Source organism: Typopeltis vanoorti, chromosome 12, assembly GCF_054136105.1.
Source record: "Typopeltis vanoorti isolate ZY-2024b chromosome 12, IOZ_Tvanoo_1.0, whole genome shotgun sequence".
NCBI lineage: Eukaryota > Metazoa > Arthropoda > Arachnida > Uropygi > Thelyphonidae > Typopeltis > Typopeltis vanoorti.
In genome coordinates this window covers 135,378,490-135,397,343 of record NC_143560.1, presented here as the reverse complement: position 1 = coordinate 135,397,343, position 18,854 = coordinate 135,378,490, and the positions used below count along the sequence as shown (strand labels likewise).

General features: G+C 34.3%; 1 protein-coding gene across 3 annotated transcripts in view; it reads right to left on the bottom strand.

The window, feature by feature from the left end:
- Positions 1-18,854, bottom strand: part of SMC2 (structural maintenance of chromosomes 2) — a 555,382-nt gene that overhangs the window by 524,516 nt on the left and 12,012 nt on the right. For all 3 annotated transcript variants that reach the window (XM_090401108.1, XM_090401106.1, XM_090401107.1), the window contains exon 2: positions 11,308-11,457. In XM_090401108.1, coding sequence (XP_090257234.1) covers positions 11,308-11,457 — 150 coding nt within the window. The remainder of the gene's footprint in view (positions 1-11,307; positions 11,458-18,854) is intronic.

Below are 18,854 nucleotides of genomic sequence, written 5' to 3'. Positions count from 1 at the left end.
TCTGTCTTCTATGCAACTTAAAACTACAACAATCCTGACTAGATATTGGTCTTTTTCCTACAGTCTTGACATCAAACACCTGTTTCATTAATCTTTCCCCATTTATTCTGTTTAAGAAACCAAACTACCTCGAATAGCTTTACTTACACATTCTTCGATGATATTTTCATTTTTAATATAATTCCCTAATTGACTTTCCCAATTTTTTTTTTCAAACACTCCAATATCCCAAAGTTAAAAGTGCTTTTAACTTTGGGATATTGGATATACTGCTAGTTTAGTGTTCTGGTTCAGTTCTTTCTTAATCGATAAAAATCTATTCAAATGACTCCCTACCATACCAACGTTGCTTATTCTATTGTATATTTCCATATTCAGTTTACCATCTTCACTAAAAATCATGCCTAAATAGCAGAAATATTTTACTTGTTCTATATATTCTATATTGAAAATGCAGTTGATGTTTTCCATGTACCTGCCTGTTTTCATACTTCAGTCTTTTTAGAGCTAATTTTTATGACAAATTTGTTACAGCTTGATATGATTAGCAATACATCATTTGCATAAAGCAAAGAACAACATTTGATATCCATAAGGTTTAACCTCTCTACCAGCTGAGGAGGATGAAATAGTGAGACCAAATTGCACTTCTTATCCATGTTATTCAACAGGTGTTACAGAATCATATCCAGATTTAGCTGGACATCTATAGACGTCATGGCCAGTTGGGGGGTTAATGTCAGTTCATCATCATTTTCCTCCAAATCAATCTGTTACCTGTCAAGGCTCCAACATTATCAGATCTTATATTTCTGTCTTCTAAGGCACTTTTTACTGTATCAATCCACCTACATCTTGGTCTTCCTCTGGGTCTTTTTCCTGCCAACAATTTTCCTCTAAGTTATTCTATCACTTGTTTCGCTAATCTTTCCTCTCCCATTCTGTCTAAGTGACCATACCAACTGAGATTAGCTCTGCTAACACATTCCTGGATACTAATAATGTCAAGTTCTTTCCTAATATCCTCGTTTTTAATATGATATTGTGATTGATGCCATCTGTTCACATCCCTAATCTTTCTCAGGACTCTCATATCTGCAGTCCCTAGTCTTTGGTCAAGTGTTTTATTTCTAACTCAGTTCTCAGATTCATAAGTTAAAACTGGTTTGAACACTGTCTTGTATACAGTTAATTTAGTGTTTTGACTCATTTCTCTATTATTCCATATATGTCCCATAAGTTCCGAGATATTTCATTAATTCATAAAAATTAGAAAAATTGGTATATTAGAGTGTGGTTTGCAAGAAAGTGAACTGCAAGGAGGGGGATTTTTTTTGGGGTGGGGAGAAAATTTTACTTCAGATTTTCACCAATAGAGGGTGCTGTACTACAGGCATCATTTGCGAATACATTCAAATGAGAGTTCTATAAAAGGCAGGGTGTACTGTTGACAGCTCGTAATGAATGAAAACAAATTCCCAGTCATTTGGGGTGAACAGAATTGGTTTTGTGGAAAGAAAAATTTGTTGCTGTTATGCTTACTTTGGTGGTGTGATGATTATGCACCATGAAGGATGCGGAATGATGACATTTTCGTTATGCCTGTGATTCTTGCAGTTTCCCATGCACTGCTTACATCACTTGTTGACTGTGCCACTAGGGCATTCATTTGTGATACCACAACACTGATACAGGCTTTGGATAACAATGGTCTGAATGTTTGAAGGCAATCTGATACAAATTTTCCAGTTTTCTCGAAATGTATTAGACTGTATTCTGGCAAGAGTAATAGGAACTTCGACCTTTCTTCATTCTTTACTGTGTTTGAAACTTTTGTAAAACTTCTGCTACCAATTCCCCATTTACGTAAGACAACTTCACTAACAATATCTTATCCACTAAAGTAAGCATCACAGCAACAAATTTTTCTTTTCACAAAAACAATTCTGTTCATCCCCAGTGACTTGAATTTGCACGCATTCATTTCGAGCTGTCAGCAGTGCACCCTGCATTTTATAGAACTCTCATTTGCACATATTTGCAAATGATGGATGTGATACATAGCACTCTATTGGTAAAAATTTGAAGTAAATTTTTCTCCCTGCCAAAAAAAATCCCCCACCTTGAGATTAACTTTCGTGCAAACCGCACTCTAATTAATATACCAATTTTTTCAAATTTTTATGAATTATTGAAATATCTTGGGAACTTATGGGACACCCTGTATATTTATTCATTTGACTTCCTACCATACCAGCTTTGTTGATTCTGTTGTCTGTTTCCATATTTAATTTACCATCTTCACTAAAAATCGTGCCTAAGTAGCTGAAATGTTTTACTTGTTCCATAAATTCTCCATTCACAATGCAGTTGATATTTTCAAATGCTTTGCTTATTTTCATGGTCTTTGTCTTCTTATTGATGATCTTCATAACATATCTATTTCAACAGTTATTCAATTTAGTCAGGGAATCTTGCAGACTTGTACTGGATTTATTTAGAAGTATAACATCTAGTGGCAGCTTGTAGCTTGAAATTGTGGGGGTGCTGCAACTTTCAAAATATACATACATGCTGTAAGTACAGTGTATACGTGTTTGGATAAAATATCAAAATTATGGTAAAAATTTTAAAAAAAAAATTAAACATGGAAAAATATTGTTTATTATCGATAAAATTATATAGTTTGGTATTATTCAAAATTACTTAATAATAAAATATATTCTTCTTGTATAGCTTCATGAAAAAATATTGTTTATCGAAAAAATTATTGTTTAGTATAATTCAAAATTACTTAAAAATTCTGAGGTCATAATTGTCAATAATGTTCTAAAATAAAAACTATAACAAACATTATGTCTTTAATTGTAATGCACAAATATTTAAAGAGAAAAGGAGTAAACACAATAAGCACTACGAACACTCTACTACTGGTGGAAACTGCATATAAACAACAGTGGAACTGAGTAATGGACAGTGCCGCATTATGCTAATACCTCGCATCTCACTATGACATGCATATGCTTGTGCACGTAGCAATATGAAACTTTGGTAAACACAGTGCTGCCAGTATCCTTTGCACTCATAAGTGCTACAAGATGGATTTTTATTATTTTTTATACAAAATAAATTAAATAAAAAATACAAAATAAAATAAATAAATACAAAAAAGAGAACTGTATAGGATCGTTGATGATAAAATTAAATACTACAAGCAAATATAAATAAATTAATAAATATATTTATATATCAAGAAAAATTGGAGGTGGTGCAGTTCCGCAGTGCCTATGCACAAGCCACCCCTGATAACATCATCTCCATAAAATAAAGAGCTGAGATTAACATATCCAATTTTGATATCAGGTTTAATATCAGTTTCCTTCATAATGAGATCCATACAGATAATGAATTAGATTATCCCCTCTGTTATTCATTATCTATATGGATCTCCTTGTCTGACACCAGATTTAATGTTAAATCACCTTCCTGTACTTCCTTCAATTCTAACTGATGACTTACAACTCAAATAAAGACTAAGTATTGCTTGATATAATGCCCCATTAACACTATACAACTAGCATTTTGAATAGCTTCTCTCTTGGCACCTTGTCATATTTTCCAGATCTGCAAAACTTAAATACAAATTTGTTATTTTCCCATGATTTCTCAACTATTTGGCATAAAGTGAAAATCTGATCCTGACAGCCTCTATTTGGCCTGAATCCAGTTTGTTCTTCACCAAATTCCCTTCCACAATTATTTTCAAACATTTCTCAAGTTTACTTGCATAAATCTTACGAGGAACACTCAATAGGGTAATACCTCTAATTCTCACATTCAGTTTTATTTCCCTTTTATATGGGTACTATGAGAACTCTACTCCAATTATCTGGAATTCGTCCCTCTGTCCAGGCCTTCTGACCTATGCAGTGCAGCCACTGTAAAACTTTTATACCTCCATACTTGAGCATTTCTAGTCGGATATCATCTCCTTCCACATTTCATGCTTTTGATGCCTTTTTCTACTTCAAGTATGGATATGTATTCCTGATTGCATGAGTGTTTTTATTTATTTTTTTTTATCACAGTGCTGTCATCACTGTTTTTTCATTTAGCAATTTTTCAAAGTAAATACTCCATACACCAAGAATATCTTTCTCTCGAGTTTTCAAGTCACCTTTATCATCTCTTATTCCTTTTACAGCACTCTTTACTCCATTTCTGAACTTTCTGAACAGCCTCCAGAATATCTTACCACCTATTGATATTTATTTTCTATGTTCTTACCAAAGTCTTCCCATTACTCTTGTTTAGTTAGTTATACACAGTGTTTAGCTTTCTTACATTTGTCTCTGTATTCTCTTAGTGCACCGGCTGACTTATTTGCCAGGAACTTTTAATATGCTTTCTTCTTTTCCTTCACTGCCTCCACTTAACTTCCTCTTTCCACCATAGAGTTCTGATTTTTCTATTCTTGCAGACAACCGCACTCCATGCCTCTGGATGAATCAATCAATGTTTTCTTTAGGGCTTGCCACTGAATCTCAGAGGTTTGGTTCCTGTTCTCCAAATCTTTCATTTTTTCTTCAATAATGTTTGCGTATTTTAGTCTACAGTTCACATCTGAGAGCTGCTCAACTTTTATTCACTTTAAAACTTTCCTACATGTTCTTCTTTTCAATATGAAATTCAATTTTATTCTGCTTAAGACTAAATGCTGATCACTTCCAATTTCAAATTTTCTGTACAATCTAGTGGCCTGCACCAGGTAGAAAACATCCCTATCAACAATAACATAGTCAATGAGACTTTTCTTATTCCTTGCCTCTTCTCTCCATGTGAATTTGTGCACCATCTTATGTTGGAACATTGTGTTATTAATAACCAGTCCATGTTCTGAGCAGAAATCCAACAGGTATTTGCCATTATTATTAGCTTTGCTTTTTTCTCCAAATTTTCCCAAAGTATTTTTGTATGTCTGACAATCATTTCCTACTCTGCTATTTAGATCCACAAGGAACAACTTTTCATTTTTCATTCTGTCAGTAGCTTTCTCAAGAGCCTCAAGAAATTCCTCCACTTCTACCTTAGTAAAACCTTCTGTGGGACCATAGGCACAAATGTCTCACTGTCCAGTTCTCCATTCTGATATTTGCCCACATCACTCTATTTGAAATGGCCTGCCATTTAAGAAGATTAGCCTCATATTTAGTGTTGAATAATATGGCTACTCCTTTTCCTTGATTGTCATTACGTGAATACAAAATTTTGTATTCATTGCTTAGAAAGATCTCACCAGTTGTTGCATTTTTGTTTCAGTCACCCCTATTATGTCAATCTGGTATTTATCCAATTCCTCAGCTAGCTCCATTTCTTTGTCATTCAGGCTTCTTATGTTGATAGTACTGATCTTGAACTCTGGTGATTTTGAGTTGGGTGTGTTTTAAGATGTGTTCCAGTAGTTCACTTTTAGCAGTTCGCCCTGGTTCCCTGGCAAAAACAACAGGGACCTTATTTAACCGGGCGATGCCCCAGCTGGCATGAAATAATATGCCTCTAACTAATATGGTGTGGGTGCAGCTATCTCTGCACCCACAGCATATTAGTTAGAGGCATATATATATATATATATATATATATATTAAAATAATCTATATATAAATCTATATATAAATATATAGATTAAAAAGGAGGTAAATTCAGCAAAAGATAAATGGTTTTCCGAAGAATGAAAAGAAATTGAGGATAATATTCGTAAGAAGAAACCATAGAACGCCATACCAAATAATTAAGAAATTAATAAAGATTTTTGTTCATAAGAGCTGGATAACTGACTATGTGGATGAAACAAATATTAGTGATCATGAAAAATACTGAAGATGGCATGACTATTCAAATGTGATGACAGTTTGGACCAACAAAATTTAGAGCGAATTTTCCTAATTATAACAAAAAAGAGTGATTATTCTACACTTAGAGAAGTAGAAAAAGCCATCTTAAGGTCAAAATCAGGAAAAACAGCAGGAATTGATAAATATTGCAACAGAACTATGTAAAGAAGGGAAAGAACCTCCACAAAATTTGCCAATAGATGTGAACATGGAGATCTGCCCTAAAAACTGGTGTACAGTTATCCTTATTCCCAATCCCAAAAAACGAAACAGCAAAAAGTGCAATAATTTTAGGACAATTAGTCTCATCAGTCACCACAGTAAAATATTTTTGGACATCTGACATTCACATATTGAAGCAAAAATGGAATTCAATTTTTCAGTCTTCCAGGCTGGATTTAGAAACAACAGGAGTACAACTGACCATATATTTACACTCCATATCACTAGAGAAAAATAAAGAATGGATTTAGAAAAGGACGATCATGTATAGACCCGGCCTTTTGTCTAAAATTAATAATAGAGAAAAGAAGAGAATACAATTTAGAAACACATATTGCATTTATTGACTTTGAAAAAGCATTTGACAAAATTAAAAGAAACATTATTTATCATCATCAAATTCCTGCCATGTACCCTCAAGGGGTATACAGGATATGATAGTACTACATGAAAAATTTACATCATTACTAACTTCCTATCTACAATTTTCCTCCAAATCAGTCTGTTACTTGTCAAGACTCCAACATTATCAGATCTTAAATTTCTATCGTCTAAGACACTTTGCACCGTATCAATCTACCTATATCTTGGTCTTCCTCTGGGTCGTTTTGCTGCCAACCTGGCAGAGAACACTTGTTTTGCTAATCTTTACTCTCCCATTCTGTTTAAGTGACAATACCACCTGAGATTAGCTCTGCTAATGCATTCTTGGATGCTGACAATGTCAAGTTCTTTCCTAATATAATCGTTTCTAATATCATATTGCCAATGATGCCATCTGTTCACGCCTCTAATCTTTCTCAGGACTCTCATATCTGTGGTCTCTAGTCTTTGGTCAAGTGTTTTACTTCTGATCCAGCTCTCAGATCCATAAGTTAAAACTGGTTTGAACACTATCTTGTATACAGCTAATTTACTGTTCCAACTAATTTCTCTCTTATTCCATATGAATTTATTCAATTGACTTCCCACCATACCTGCTTTGCTGATTCTGTTGTCTATTTCTATATTTATTTAATTTACCAACTTCAGTAAAAATCGTGCCTAAGTAGCTGAAATGTTTCACTTGCTCCACAGGTTCTCCATTCACAACACAGTTGACATTTTCAATGATTCTACCTATTTTCTTTGTCTTTTTATTGTTGACCTTCATACCATATCTATTACAACAGCTATTCAATTTAGTCAGAGAATCTTGCAGACTTGTAGCGGATTTATTTAGAAGTATAACATCATCCGCATAAAGCAAAGAGCTGACATTAACATCTCCAATTTTGATATCAGGTTTAATACCACTTTCCTTCATAATGTGATCCATATAGATAATGAATAACAGAGGGGATAATGTACATCCATGTCTCACACCAGATTTAACATTAAACCATCTTCCTGTACTTCCTTCAATTTTAACTGCTGACTTACAACTCAAATAAAGACTAAGTATTGCTTGATATAATGCCCCATTGGCGGTATATAACTGCAGCGTATTGAATAGCTTCTCTCTCTTGGCACCTTGTCATATGCCTTTTCCAAATCGACAAAACTTAAATATAGATATCTGTTATATTCCCATGCTTTCTCAACTATTTGCCGTAAAGTGAAGATCTGATTCTGACAGCCTCTATTTGGCCTGAATCCAGCTTGTTCTTCACCAAGCTTTTCTTCCACAATTCTTCTCAACCATTTCTCAAGTATACTTGCATAGATCTTGCCAGGAACACTCAGTAGAGAAATACCTCTATAATTCTCACATTCAGTTTTATTTGCCTTTTTATATATGGGTACTATGAGAGCTCTACTCCAATCATCGGGAATTCGTCCCTCTGTTCAGGTTTTCTTAACTATGCAGTGCAGCCACTGTAAGACTTTTATACCACCATACTTCAGCATTTCTGGTCGAATATCATCTACTCCTGCTGCCTTTCCACATTTCAAGCCTTTGATGGCTTTTTCTACTTCAAGTATGGATATGTATTCCTGACTGCATGCCTGGTCAGTGTTTTTTATCATTGTGCTGTCATCACTGCTTGTTTCATTTAGCAGTTTTTCAAAGTAATTACTCCATGCTTCACGGATATCTTTTTCTCCTGTTTTCATGTCACCTTTATCATCTCTAACACCTTTCACAGCACTCTTTCTTCCATTCCTAAGCTTCTTCTACAACCTCCAGAATATTTTGCCACCTTCTTGATATTTATTTTCTATATTCTTGCCAAAGTCCTGCCATGACTTTTGTTCAGCTAGTATTACACACTGTTTAGCTTTCTTACATTTGTCTCTGTATTCTCTAAGAGCACAAGCTGACTTATTTGACAGGAACTTTTGAAATATGCTTTCTTCTTTTCCTTCACTGCCTCTTTCACTTCCTGTATCCGCCAGGGAGTTCTGGTTTTTTTATCCTTCCACACAACCTCACCACATGCCTCTCTGGCAGAATCAATCAATGTTTTCTTCAGAGTTTGGCACTGAATCTCCAAGGTTTGATTCCTGTTCTCAAACTCTTTCATTTTCTTTTCAATAATCTTTCTGTATTTTAGTCTACAGTTCACATCTGAGAGCTGCTCAACTTTTATTCGCTTTAAAACTTTCTTACATGTCATTCTTTTCAATATGAAATTCGATTTTATCCTGCTCAAGACTAAATAGTGATCACTTCCAATTTCAAATCCTCTGTACACTCCCCGTGTCCTGCACCAGGGAGAAAACATCACTATCAACAATAACATAGTCAATGAGACTTTTCTTATTCCTTGCCTCTTCTCTCCATGTGAATTTATGCACATTTGTATGTTGGAACATGGTGTTAGTAATAACCAGTCCATGTCCTGAGCAGAAATCTAACAGATATTTGCCATTATTATTAGCTTTGCTCTTTTCTCCAAATTTTCCCAAAATATTTTTGTATGTCTGACAATCATTTACTACTCTGCTATTTAGATCCCCAACAAGGACCAACTTTTCCTTTTTCATTGTGTCAGTTGCTTTTTCTAAAGCCTCAAAAAATTCCTCCAATTCTACCTTAGTAGAACCTTCTGTGGGACCATACGCACAACTAAATCTCATTGTCCAGTTCCCCCTTCTCATATTTGCCCACATTACTCTACTTGAGACTGACTGCCATTCAAGAAGATAAGCCTCGTATTTTGTGTTGAATACTATGGCTACTCCTTCTTTTCCTTGATTGTCATTGCCTAAATATAACATTTTGTATTTATTGCTCAGAAAGATCTCACCAGTTTTGGTCTTTTTTTGTTTCAGTCACCCCTATTATGTCGATCTGGTACTTATCTAATTCCTCAGCTAGCTCCATTTCTTTGCCCTTCAATGATGGCATCAATGGCAGTATCATATTAAAAAATGACGATATTAAGAAAGAACTTGACATTGTCAGCATCCAGGAATGCATTAGCAGAGCTAATCTCAAGTGGTATGGTCACTTAAATAGAATGGGAGAGGAAAGATTAGCAAAACAAGTGTTCTCTGCCAGGTTGGCAGGAAAACGACCCAGAGGAAGACCAAGATATAGGTGGATTGATACGGTACAAAGTGCCTTAGACGATAGAAATATAAAATCTAATAATGTTGGAGTCTTGACAAGTAACAGACTGATTTGGAGGAAAATTGTAGATAGTAAATTAGTAATGATGAAATTTTTTCATGTAGTACTGTCATATCCTGTACACCCCTTGAGAGTACATGGCAGGAATTTGATGATGATGAAATAAGATTAAATCACTAGCTATCATATACGAGAGAGATAAACCAAACGGTCCAACAGGGATGTCCCCTCTCAGCAACTCTTTTTAATATCTACTTAAATGAAATAATAATAAAATGGAATAAAAATTTACATCAAGGAATTAAACTTTCTTCTACGGTAAACTTAAACACTCTCCTCTTTGTCGACGACCAAATAATAATTACAAATTCTGAAGATAAACTACAAAAAGCTATTTTAGATCTAAATGAGATATCCAAAGATTATGGTATGATAATATCAACAGAAAAATCAAAAACTGTGGCCTCTTTAAAGGACAAGATCCAGCAAGAACAAAAATAGTAATAGATAACAAGATCTTAGAACAGGTGAATTCATTTAATTACCTAGGATGTATGATCACATATGAAAATGAAAAAGATATAAACGTAAAAATTGCAAAATATTTAAAAATAACAGGTGTAATTAACTCTATATTTAAACCAAACCTAGTTCAAAAACAAACCAGACTAAAAGTATACAATACATTAGCCCTACCAGTCTTATTGTATGGAAGTGAAATCTGGACAATAAAACAAAAAGACAAAGATTAACAACAGCAAAAATGAAGTTTATGAGAAAAACTGCAAAGTATACCCTATTTGATCACAAAAGAAACGAAGAAATTATAAAAGAATTAAACCAAGAACCAGTAATAGAAAAAATTAAAAAATATAAACATAAATGGATGGAACACGTTCAAAGAATGAAAACAGAAAGATTACCAAAACAAGCCTTAAAGTACAAGCCATTAGGAAAAAGAAAACCAGGACGTCCTCTTAAACGATGACTTCTAAGGCCAGAACAGGCCATGCTAGGCCTAAATCCTTGATATGCATGATGATGATGATGATCACTGGAGAAAAATATGCAGATCATAATAAAGTAATGTGACATAATTTTATTGACCTACAGAAAGCCTTAGATTCTATTTGGCATGATGCCCTTTGAAATATTCTGCAACATTATAAAATAGATAGCAAAAATTGCAACTCACTGAATCCCTGTACTCATCTTCTGTAATGATGGTTGAAATGAAGGGGAATTATAGCACTCCTTTTTAAATGGTGCGAGACAGGTGAAAATTATCACCAATGTTATTTAACTGCTTCCTCTAATGTGTTCTAAATGAAGCCTTGGAGGAAGAAGAATAAACCATCTAAAAACTTTGCTGACTGATCTTCTAGCAGAAAACAAATCAGATTTTCAGGAAATCACTACAAAATTAGCTTATACTCTTAAAAAATATGGCTTAATCATAATTACCCAAAAATCAAAAGCAGTGACAAATATCTGTGCTTCTGACCAATAACGAAGTGCTGTTTTAGTTTTAGCTAGCTTGAAATACATACTAAAAATAGTAAGAAGCTAATACTGTGTTTGAATTTTATATTGTTAAAATTATGTAATAAATTCATAAAACAAATGATAATTTACCTGTCTTGTAACAGTGATTTCATCGAATTGTTCATAACCCAGAGGACTTTGTTTCTTATCTGAATTATCAAATATAATGGATACAGTTGCTTTGGTGATGCCAGCTTGACCATTCTTATATACTAATTCCTGAAAGTTTGTTGCTCTCACCTGAATTAGAAATATCATATTAAGTGATATATAATGTTAAACAGAAAATTAATTGGAAAGAAATATCATTAATATATTTTAGAGAATAAGAAGTAAAATAATATATATCTTCTACTTCTTCTTTTCAGCCATTTTTTGTCCACTGCTGGACGAAGGTCTCCTCCAGTTCTTTCCACCTTTCTCTGTTCTTGGCAATGGTTGACCAATTTTCCCCAACAAAATTTGACAAATCATCACTCCACCTTCTTTTAGGACGTCCTCAGCCTCATTTCCCATCTTTAGGAATCTAGTTCGTTAGTATGGTGGTCCATCGCTCATCTTCTCTTCTGGATAGATGTCCGGCCCATTTCCTTTTTAGTTACTTGTGGTGAAGAATGATATCAGTGATGTGAGTCTGGCTCCTTATCCAGGTGTTTCGCTTCTTTCACTATTTTTATATATATATATATATATATATATATATATATATATATAACTCGGACTGTAGTTCAAGCTCATAATAACTGTAATTTACAGTCGAACATTATGGCTTTGTAATTGTATAGCTTTGGAGTGTGTCAATGTTAATTTAAGTGTCTTTTATTATCTTTTCTATGTTCTTATCGCCTGAAGAAGTCATTCTTGTCGAAACATGTTGCGTTTTTTTCAAATAAATGTCATTGTGTTATAATTCTCGGGTTTAAGTCAGTTAATTTAGAAAAATGAACATATCCCAACCCCGAGTTAATAGTACGTTTCATATATATATATATATATATATATATATATATATATATATTTTTTTTTTTTTTAAATTTTTTTTTCATGCGTGAAAACACACTCCCCATATGTCAAGAAGAAAAGTCAGTTCTTTAGGACTTCAGTTATGATTCTAGTCACTGATTGCAGGAAGTTTTATAAACCTGTTTTTCAATTCCAGATTTGATTCCTAGATTTTTTAACAATGCAAAATCAACTGAAGAATGTACATACAAATAATTACTAGTTAGGGTTAAGCACATTTTTTCATCACTTGCAGAAATACAGTGAACTGGAGTGATGAAGGATGGAGACTAGTTGCTTACCAATGATGATATTAAACTAAAGTTCAGAGGTTAAATTAAGAGCAAATGCTGAAAAAGATTGTGCATTGCTGCTAGGATGAAAGCGAGCAATAGATTTTCTTTCTTTCTTTTTTTTTTTTTTAACATGGAATGGTCAGTGAGCGGAATGTACTTCTGAAATGTGTTATGAATGGAAGACAAGTGAATGAGTAATGTTTGATATGACAGTGGAATCTGAATACTGTCATTGTTGCAACATTCCTAGATCTGAAACAAAAACCTTACGCTCTCTAAAGAACAACCACAATAATTATGAATCCTAAGGTGGCAAGGGAAAAACTACACTGTCATGGTTCACTGGTATATAATCATAGGATCAACATTCTTCTCAGATATCAGGCTATGTACAAACCCATTATTAAAGATCACCCAAGTAAACAAATCAGCTACTAGACAGCATATTCACTGGATGATTACATTGACACTGTCAAAAGAGTTAACACTGACTTGAGCAGCCTACAACAACTTCAGAAACACATAACAGACAAAGGGTATTTCATAGGACAGTAGTAGAGGAAATGAACAAAAAAAAAAATTGTTTTCCTTCTTCTTGGAGTTGAACTGTAAAAGGAATACTTAATAGGTATAATGTAAGCCTTTAGAAAAGAGTGATGATGATGAAGGAGAGTACACTAATGCCAATTCTCATAAACAGTGATGATGAAAATAGATGTCAAAAATGCATGCCCATGTGAAAGAGAATGTAATGAAATGGTGAGAGAATCAAATCACTGCTTTCTTCTGTGCAAAGTTAGATTTTTAGCAAGCTCTCAGAAACACCACACCAAATATCCAAACAATATCAAGTTTGCAATTTCTATAGTCAGTATTGGTTCAGAAGTATGAGCAAAACCAATCCAAAACATCTGGATGAAAAGGAGGTAATACGTTTATGCCAAGAAAGTTAAGGTTACAGACACCCCCAAAAAGAGAATAGCAATTCTGTCTGGGAAATGGTACTGTCAAAAGAAAGACTGGATGGAAATAAGACACTATTGGGGTTGTACAAGCACTCAAAACATGAATGAGAATGATTTGAAAAAAAAAAAATGAAAAAAAAAATTCAGGGTTATAAAAGTGATTCTAGTTTCAGTGGTTTGTGTAATGCAAGATGTGCCAAACAGAAAATAAAAAATGCAATGTATTATCAGCAAAACTGTAGAATTTTTATAAATATAAAATAAGAGAACAGGCTAAAGTACAAATCATGTTGGAAGTTTAATGGAATATTTAAAACACTACGAGAGGAATAATAACTATTAATGCATCCAATATTATGTTCAGTCACTGAGACATCTTCAGGGATTACAAAAAACTTGTAACACAGACTCAAATACAACACAATACTAAGTGAAACACATGGGTAACTCTAAAGCCCTGTTTAGGTGGTGCACCCTCTTGGGGTGCTTGAAGATGGCCAAGGATGTAAAGTGGGAGCTCTGATAATTAATGTTTACCAAATTTTGGGAAGTTTTATGCAACTGTATTTATTTAAATTCATTTGATTTCTGAGTGCTGCCACAGATTATAAAAACAGTCTTTCTTTTTTGAATTTACTATGGTGGAGCATGGTGGTTTTTCTCCAATAGATCCTGTGGGGTGTATCCAAAACATGGTCTGCAATGTCGGATTGATCGCAATCATGATTACAGATGTATGATTTGTGTTCTTCTAAACTGATGGTTGCTTATCTACCTGTCTGTCCGAAGCCAGCCAGCCTGTAGTAAAAGGTACTTTATATACTTCAGGCACTCAGAGAGGAGGGAGCTGATCTTTGTAGAGGTAGAAGTTATACTTTTTTAAGGACCTGGCTACATTTTCTAATGTGCAAGGGATGTAGAAGATGGTGATGGCATTTCTAAAATCCTTCTGAACAGATGGCGAGGGAATGGGGGAGGAACTGATTATTTTGTTAATTTGTAATCACTGTAGCTATCGGAAAGGAAGGTGTTATGTACATGGTTGAGTTCGGCTGAAAGGTGGTTCCACTGGAACAAAGATTGTGGACTCTTTTGGTTAGAGTTTTAATAATGCCATATTGTTGAGAGGGTGGGATGGGAGAGTTTGTGAATGTATCTGCCTGTGTGAATGGATTTTCTAGTAACATGTTAGGAAAGCATGTTACTAGTCTAGGAAGGGTAAACTATTGTTATTTTTCTTTTACATCGTAAATTGGATTCTTGGATATGGGCTATTGAGGTCACTGAGGAAGGAGTGTAGACTGAGGAAGGAATCTAATGTGTCTAGGCCATGAGGCCAAATAGAGAACACATCATATACATATCTTAGCCAGATAGAAGGTTTGAGAAAGGCAGAGTCTATGGCTCATTTTTCAAAATATTCCATGTAAAAATTGGGAAAGTGGGGGAACCCATAGCAGTTTTCTCTGTTTTAAATTTGGTTCTTCGAAGAAAAATAACCAGAATTGATGGCAAAGGAAAATATATCAGAAGGAAGATACCATAAGGTAAAATGTTTTTTAAGAGTGTTAAGGTGTCATTTAGGGGAATACTGGTAAACAGCGAGGTGATGTCATACCTTATCAATATATCTGTATTATTTAAAGTAAGATTTATAATCAACATTTTAAAATGGGTAGAGTTCTTCTATATAGGATGTGGTAAGTTCAGTGAGGGGAAAGTAAGAGTTAGCCACCTGCTTTGCCAGTTTGTAGCATGGTGCATCAGTGGCATCTACTATAGGTCTTAGGGAAGAAAAAGGTTTTGAGTTTTTTTGTAATGTCCAGCAGCTAGGAGGATACTTTTTTAAGTGTTTTAATTTTTTAACTTGCGTTTACATAGGGTCGTGCTCTAGTGGGATGAGCCTCTGAAGCTCAGTTAGCAAGATGAGTTAGCCAGTCTCATACAGAGGTAGAGAAAAGTTTTTTCTCCCAGAAACTCGGGTTTTTCATTCCTCAAAACAAACTGGCTAGTAGAACACGCGCAATTTATAGACAAGAATACTTAGAGGCATAGAGGTTACAGCCTTATCCTCGTATAATGGTCAGCAAGTCTAAGGACACTTGGAAGGCCATGGGTGCTTAAGTGCCTGTTAAAAAAGCCACTGATAGATGATCGATCTAGTGGGATATAGGTAGTGCAATCTTGGAGAATAATATCCATTTTTCAATTATATTCCGTAGCATTATCCTTATCCGCTCTGGTGACGATGATACTTTTTTCTTTCCATAACTTTCTAAGAGCAGCAAGTTGGCAAGAAGATAAATTACTTTTTTAGGTGCAATGAATGGGAGAGGATATTGGCGACGTCAAGTCTGATGTTATTGCCTATTTCCGCTTATTTTCCGTTAGTGTCAGAAAGTCAATAACATCAGATTGGATTTCAGAAACACCATCATCATCCCCTACATCCATGGCACATCAGCAAAATAGCCAGGTCCTTAAAAAAGTACAACCTCTACACAACTTTTAATCCCCACCATAAACTTGCTACTCTTATCCTTTCTACCAAACATCAGCTCCCTCTTCTCTCGGTGACTGGAGTATATAAAGTACCTTGTTCCTGCAGGTAGATCAGCAACCATCCATTGAGAACACAAATCATACATCTGCAATCAATATGGTCAATCTGGCATTGCAGACCATATTTTGGATACACCCCACAGGATCTCCTGGAGAAAAACCATCATGCTCTACCATAGTAAATTCAAAAAAGAATGACTGTTTTAGAATCTGTAGCAACACTCAGAAATCAACCAAATTTAAATAAAAATTTGGTTGATAAAAATTTGGGAAACATTAATTATCAGAGGTCCCACTTTGCATCCTAGGCCACCCATAGAGGGCACACCACCTAGATAGGAAATCGCATGTTTCGCTTAATATTGTGTTGTATTTGAGTGTGTTACAAGAGTTATTTGTAATCCCTGAAGATGTCTCAGTTACTGAGACAAAATATTGTAAGCATTAAAATTAGTTTTTAATCCTTTCGTAATGCTGTAAATATTCCATTAAATCTCCAATCATGATGTTCTCCCAGCACTTCAGCCTCAACACATGGCCAAAGTACAAAATCCTCTGGTACTTCAGCATTATTTAAGATGTTTAACAATAAATCTACCTGTAAGTAAATACCATATCTTGAAGAAGAAAGCAGAAAACATAGTTTTTCACAAAAAGTCATTCACAAAAATGAATTATGTGTGGAATATGCACATATGGAGATAAATTCCACTGGGTGCAGTGGTCCTCTCTGCATTATAATGTAAAAAACTAATTTCTAAAAAATATGTGAAATAAAATAAAAAATCCTTAGTCATTCCAAGAAGCAAGAAGATGAAAGAAATAAGAAGGCTCAGTGACTATGTCACTGTTGATAGCAACATCTTGTAGTTCAGGATATCAGAGTGTATAACAGAACTGAAATTGGAAGTGACCATCAATTCATAAGATAAAAATGAATATCACACTGAAATTTCAGAATGTATTAAATGTATTAATGTATAGAGAAATGTATTAAAGTTTTAATAAGAATTAAAGTTGAGTAGCTTTTACAGGTAAACTGTATACACTCAACTATACAAATATTATTGAAGAAAAAATGTAACAGTTCAAAAAAAATGAACCAAACCTTGGAGTTGCAGTGGCATACTCTAAAGAAAACATTGACTGATTTGGCTAAGGAGATATGTGATGAAGTTGTCTGTACAGATAGCAAAATAAGAACACCATGGTGAAAGCATACCAGATGTCCTAAAAGAATACAGAGAAAACTGTAAGATCTAAGCCATATGTAAAAGTAGTTAAACAAATCATGGGAGGGTGGCAAAATGTTCCAGAGGAAAGAGTACTATAAAAGCAATCAAAGATGATAATGGTGACAGGAAAAATGAAGATAAGGATATCCTAGATGTCTAGAGTAATTAATTTGAAAGACTGTTTAATTTGAAACTGTTAAACACAACAGCAGTAGAAAATCTGAGGAGGCATGCAAACAGGAGTACATATCAATACTTCAAGTGGAAAAAAAGTCACCAAAAACTTGAAATCTGGAAAGGCAGCTGGAATAAATTATATTCAACCAGAAATGCTTAATGGACATAAAAATTCTGCATTGGCTACACTGCATAATTCTAAAGGACCTTATTAGAAGGTCAAATTACAGATGACTGGAGTAGAGTTCTCATAGTTACCATCTGTAAAAAATAAATAAAGATAAAATTAAAAAACAGAGCTGATTGTGAGAATTACAGAATTTCTCTACTAAGCATTCCAGGTAAGATTTATACAAGCATACTTCAAAAGAGTTTGAAAAAAGTTGTGGCAGGAAAACCTGCAGAAGAACCACCTGGATTTCCAGCCGAACAGAGGTTTACCAGATCAGATATTCACTTTACGACAAATAGTTGAAAACTGTGGGAAACAAGGATCTGTATTTAAGTTTTGTAGATCTGGAAAAGGAACAGAAAAGCTTTCCAAAACACTACAATCATATGAGCTATTTGGACCATTATACAGAACAATGCATCATCTATTGTTTTTGAAGAGCTATAAATCTATAAATTTTTTAAGAGCTTTCCTCAAGAGGAAAGCTCTTCAAAATGTTAGCTATATGGTGTAAATGAGACATTATGTTGAGCAATGATCATCAACATTATCAGCCACTGTCAATACACTGCTGGATGAAGGCTTTTCCAAGATTACTCCAAAACTATCTGTCCATGGCTCTCCTTTCCCATGTCATTCCTACAAATCTCATGATATCATCAATCCACCATGATTTAGGTCGGTGTCGGTTGTTTTTCCTCTCGTGGAATCCAATCCAGTACTTCTTTTGTCCATCACTGATCTTGTCTTTGAGCAATATGCCCAGCCCATTGCCACTTCAGATGTTTCACTCTTCCTATGATGTCAGAGACTTTGGTTTGATTTCTTATCCATGTATTCCTTTTGTGATCCAATTTTGTGATAGAAATAATACTTCTTTCCATACTAAATCGTGTTGATCTTAATTTTTGAATTTCCTTTGCATTTAGCGTCCATGATTCACAGCCATATGTCTGTATAGGAAGAATGCATTGGTTAAAAACTTTTCTGTTCAGGCATAATGGTAGTTGGCTTTTGAATATTGAATGTAATTTTCCAAATGCTTCCCACCCAATCTTGCACCTTTTAATTTCATCCATGATATTTTGTTCCATTGATATCAAATATAAATAACTTCTCCATTGCATAGAGAATTCATTCCCACATTCACTTCAGATGAAATAAAACAAGCATTAAAACAAATGAAAAATGTCCTCTACTTGGATACTGAATGAACGAGGATAGGCTG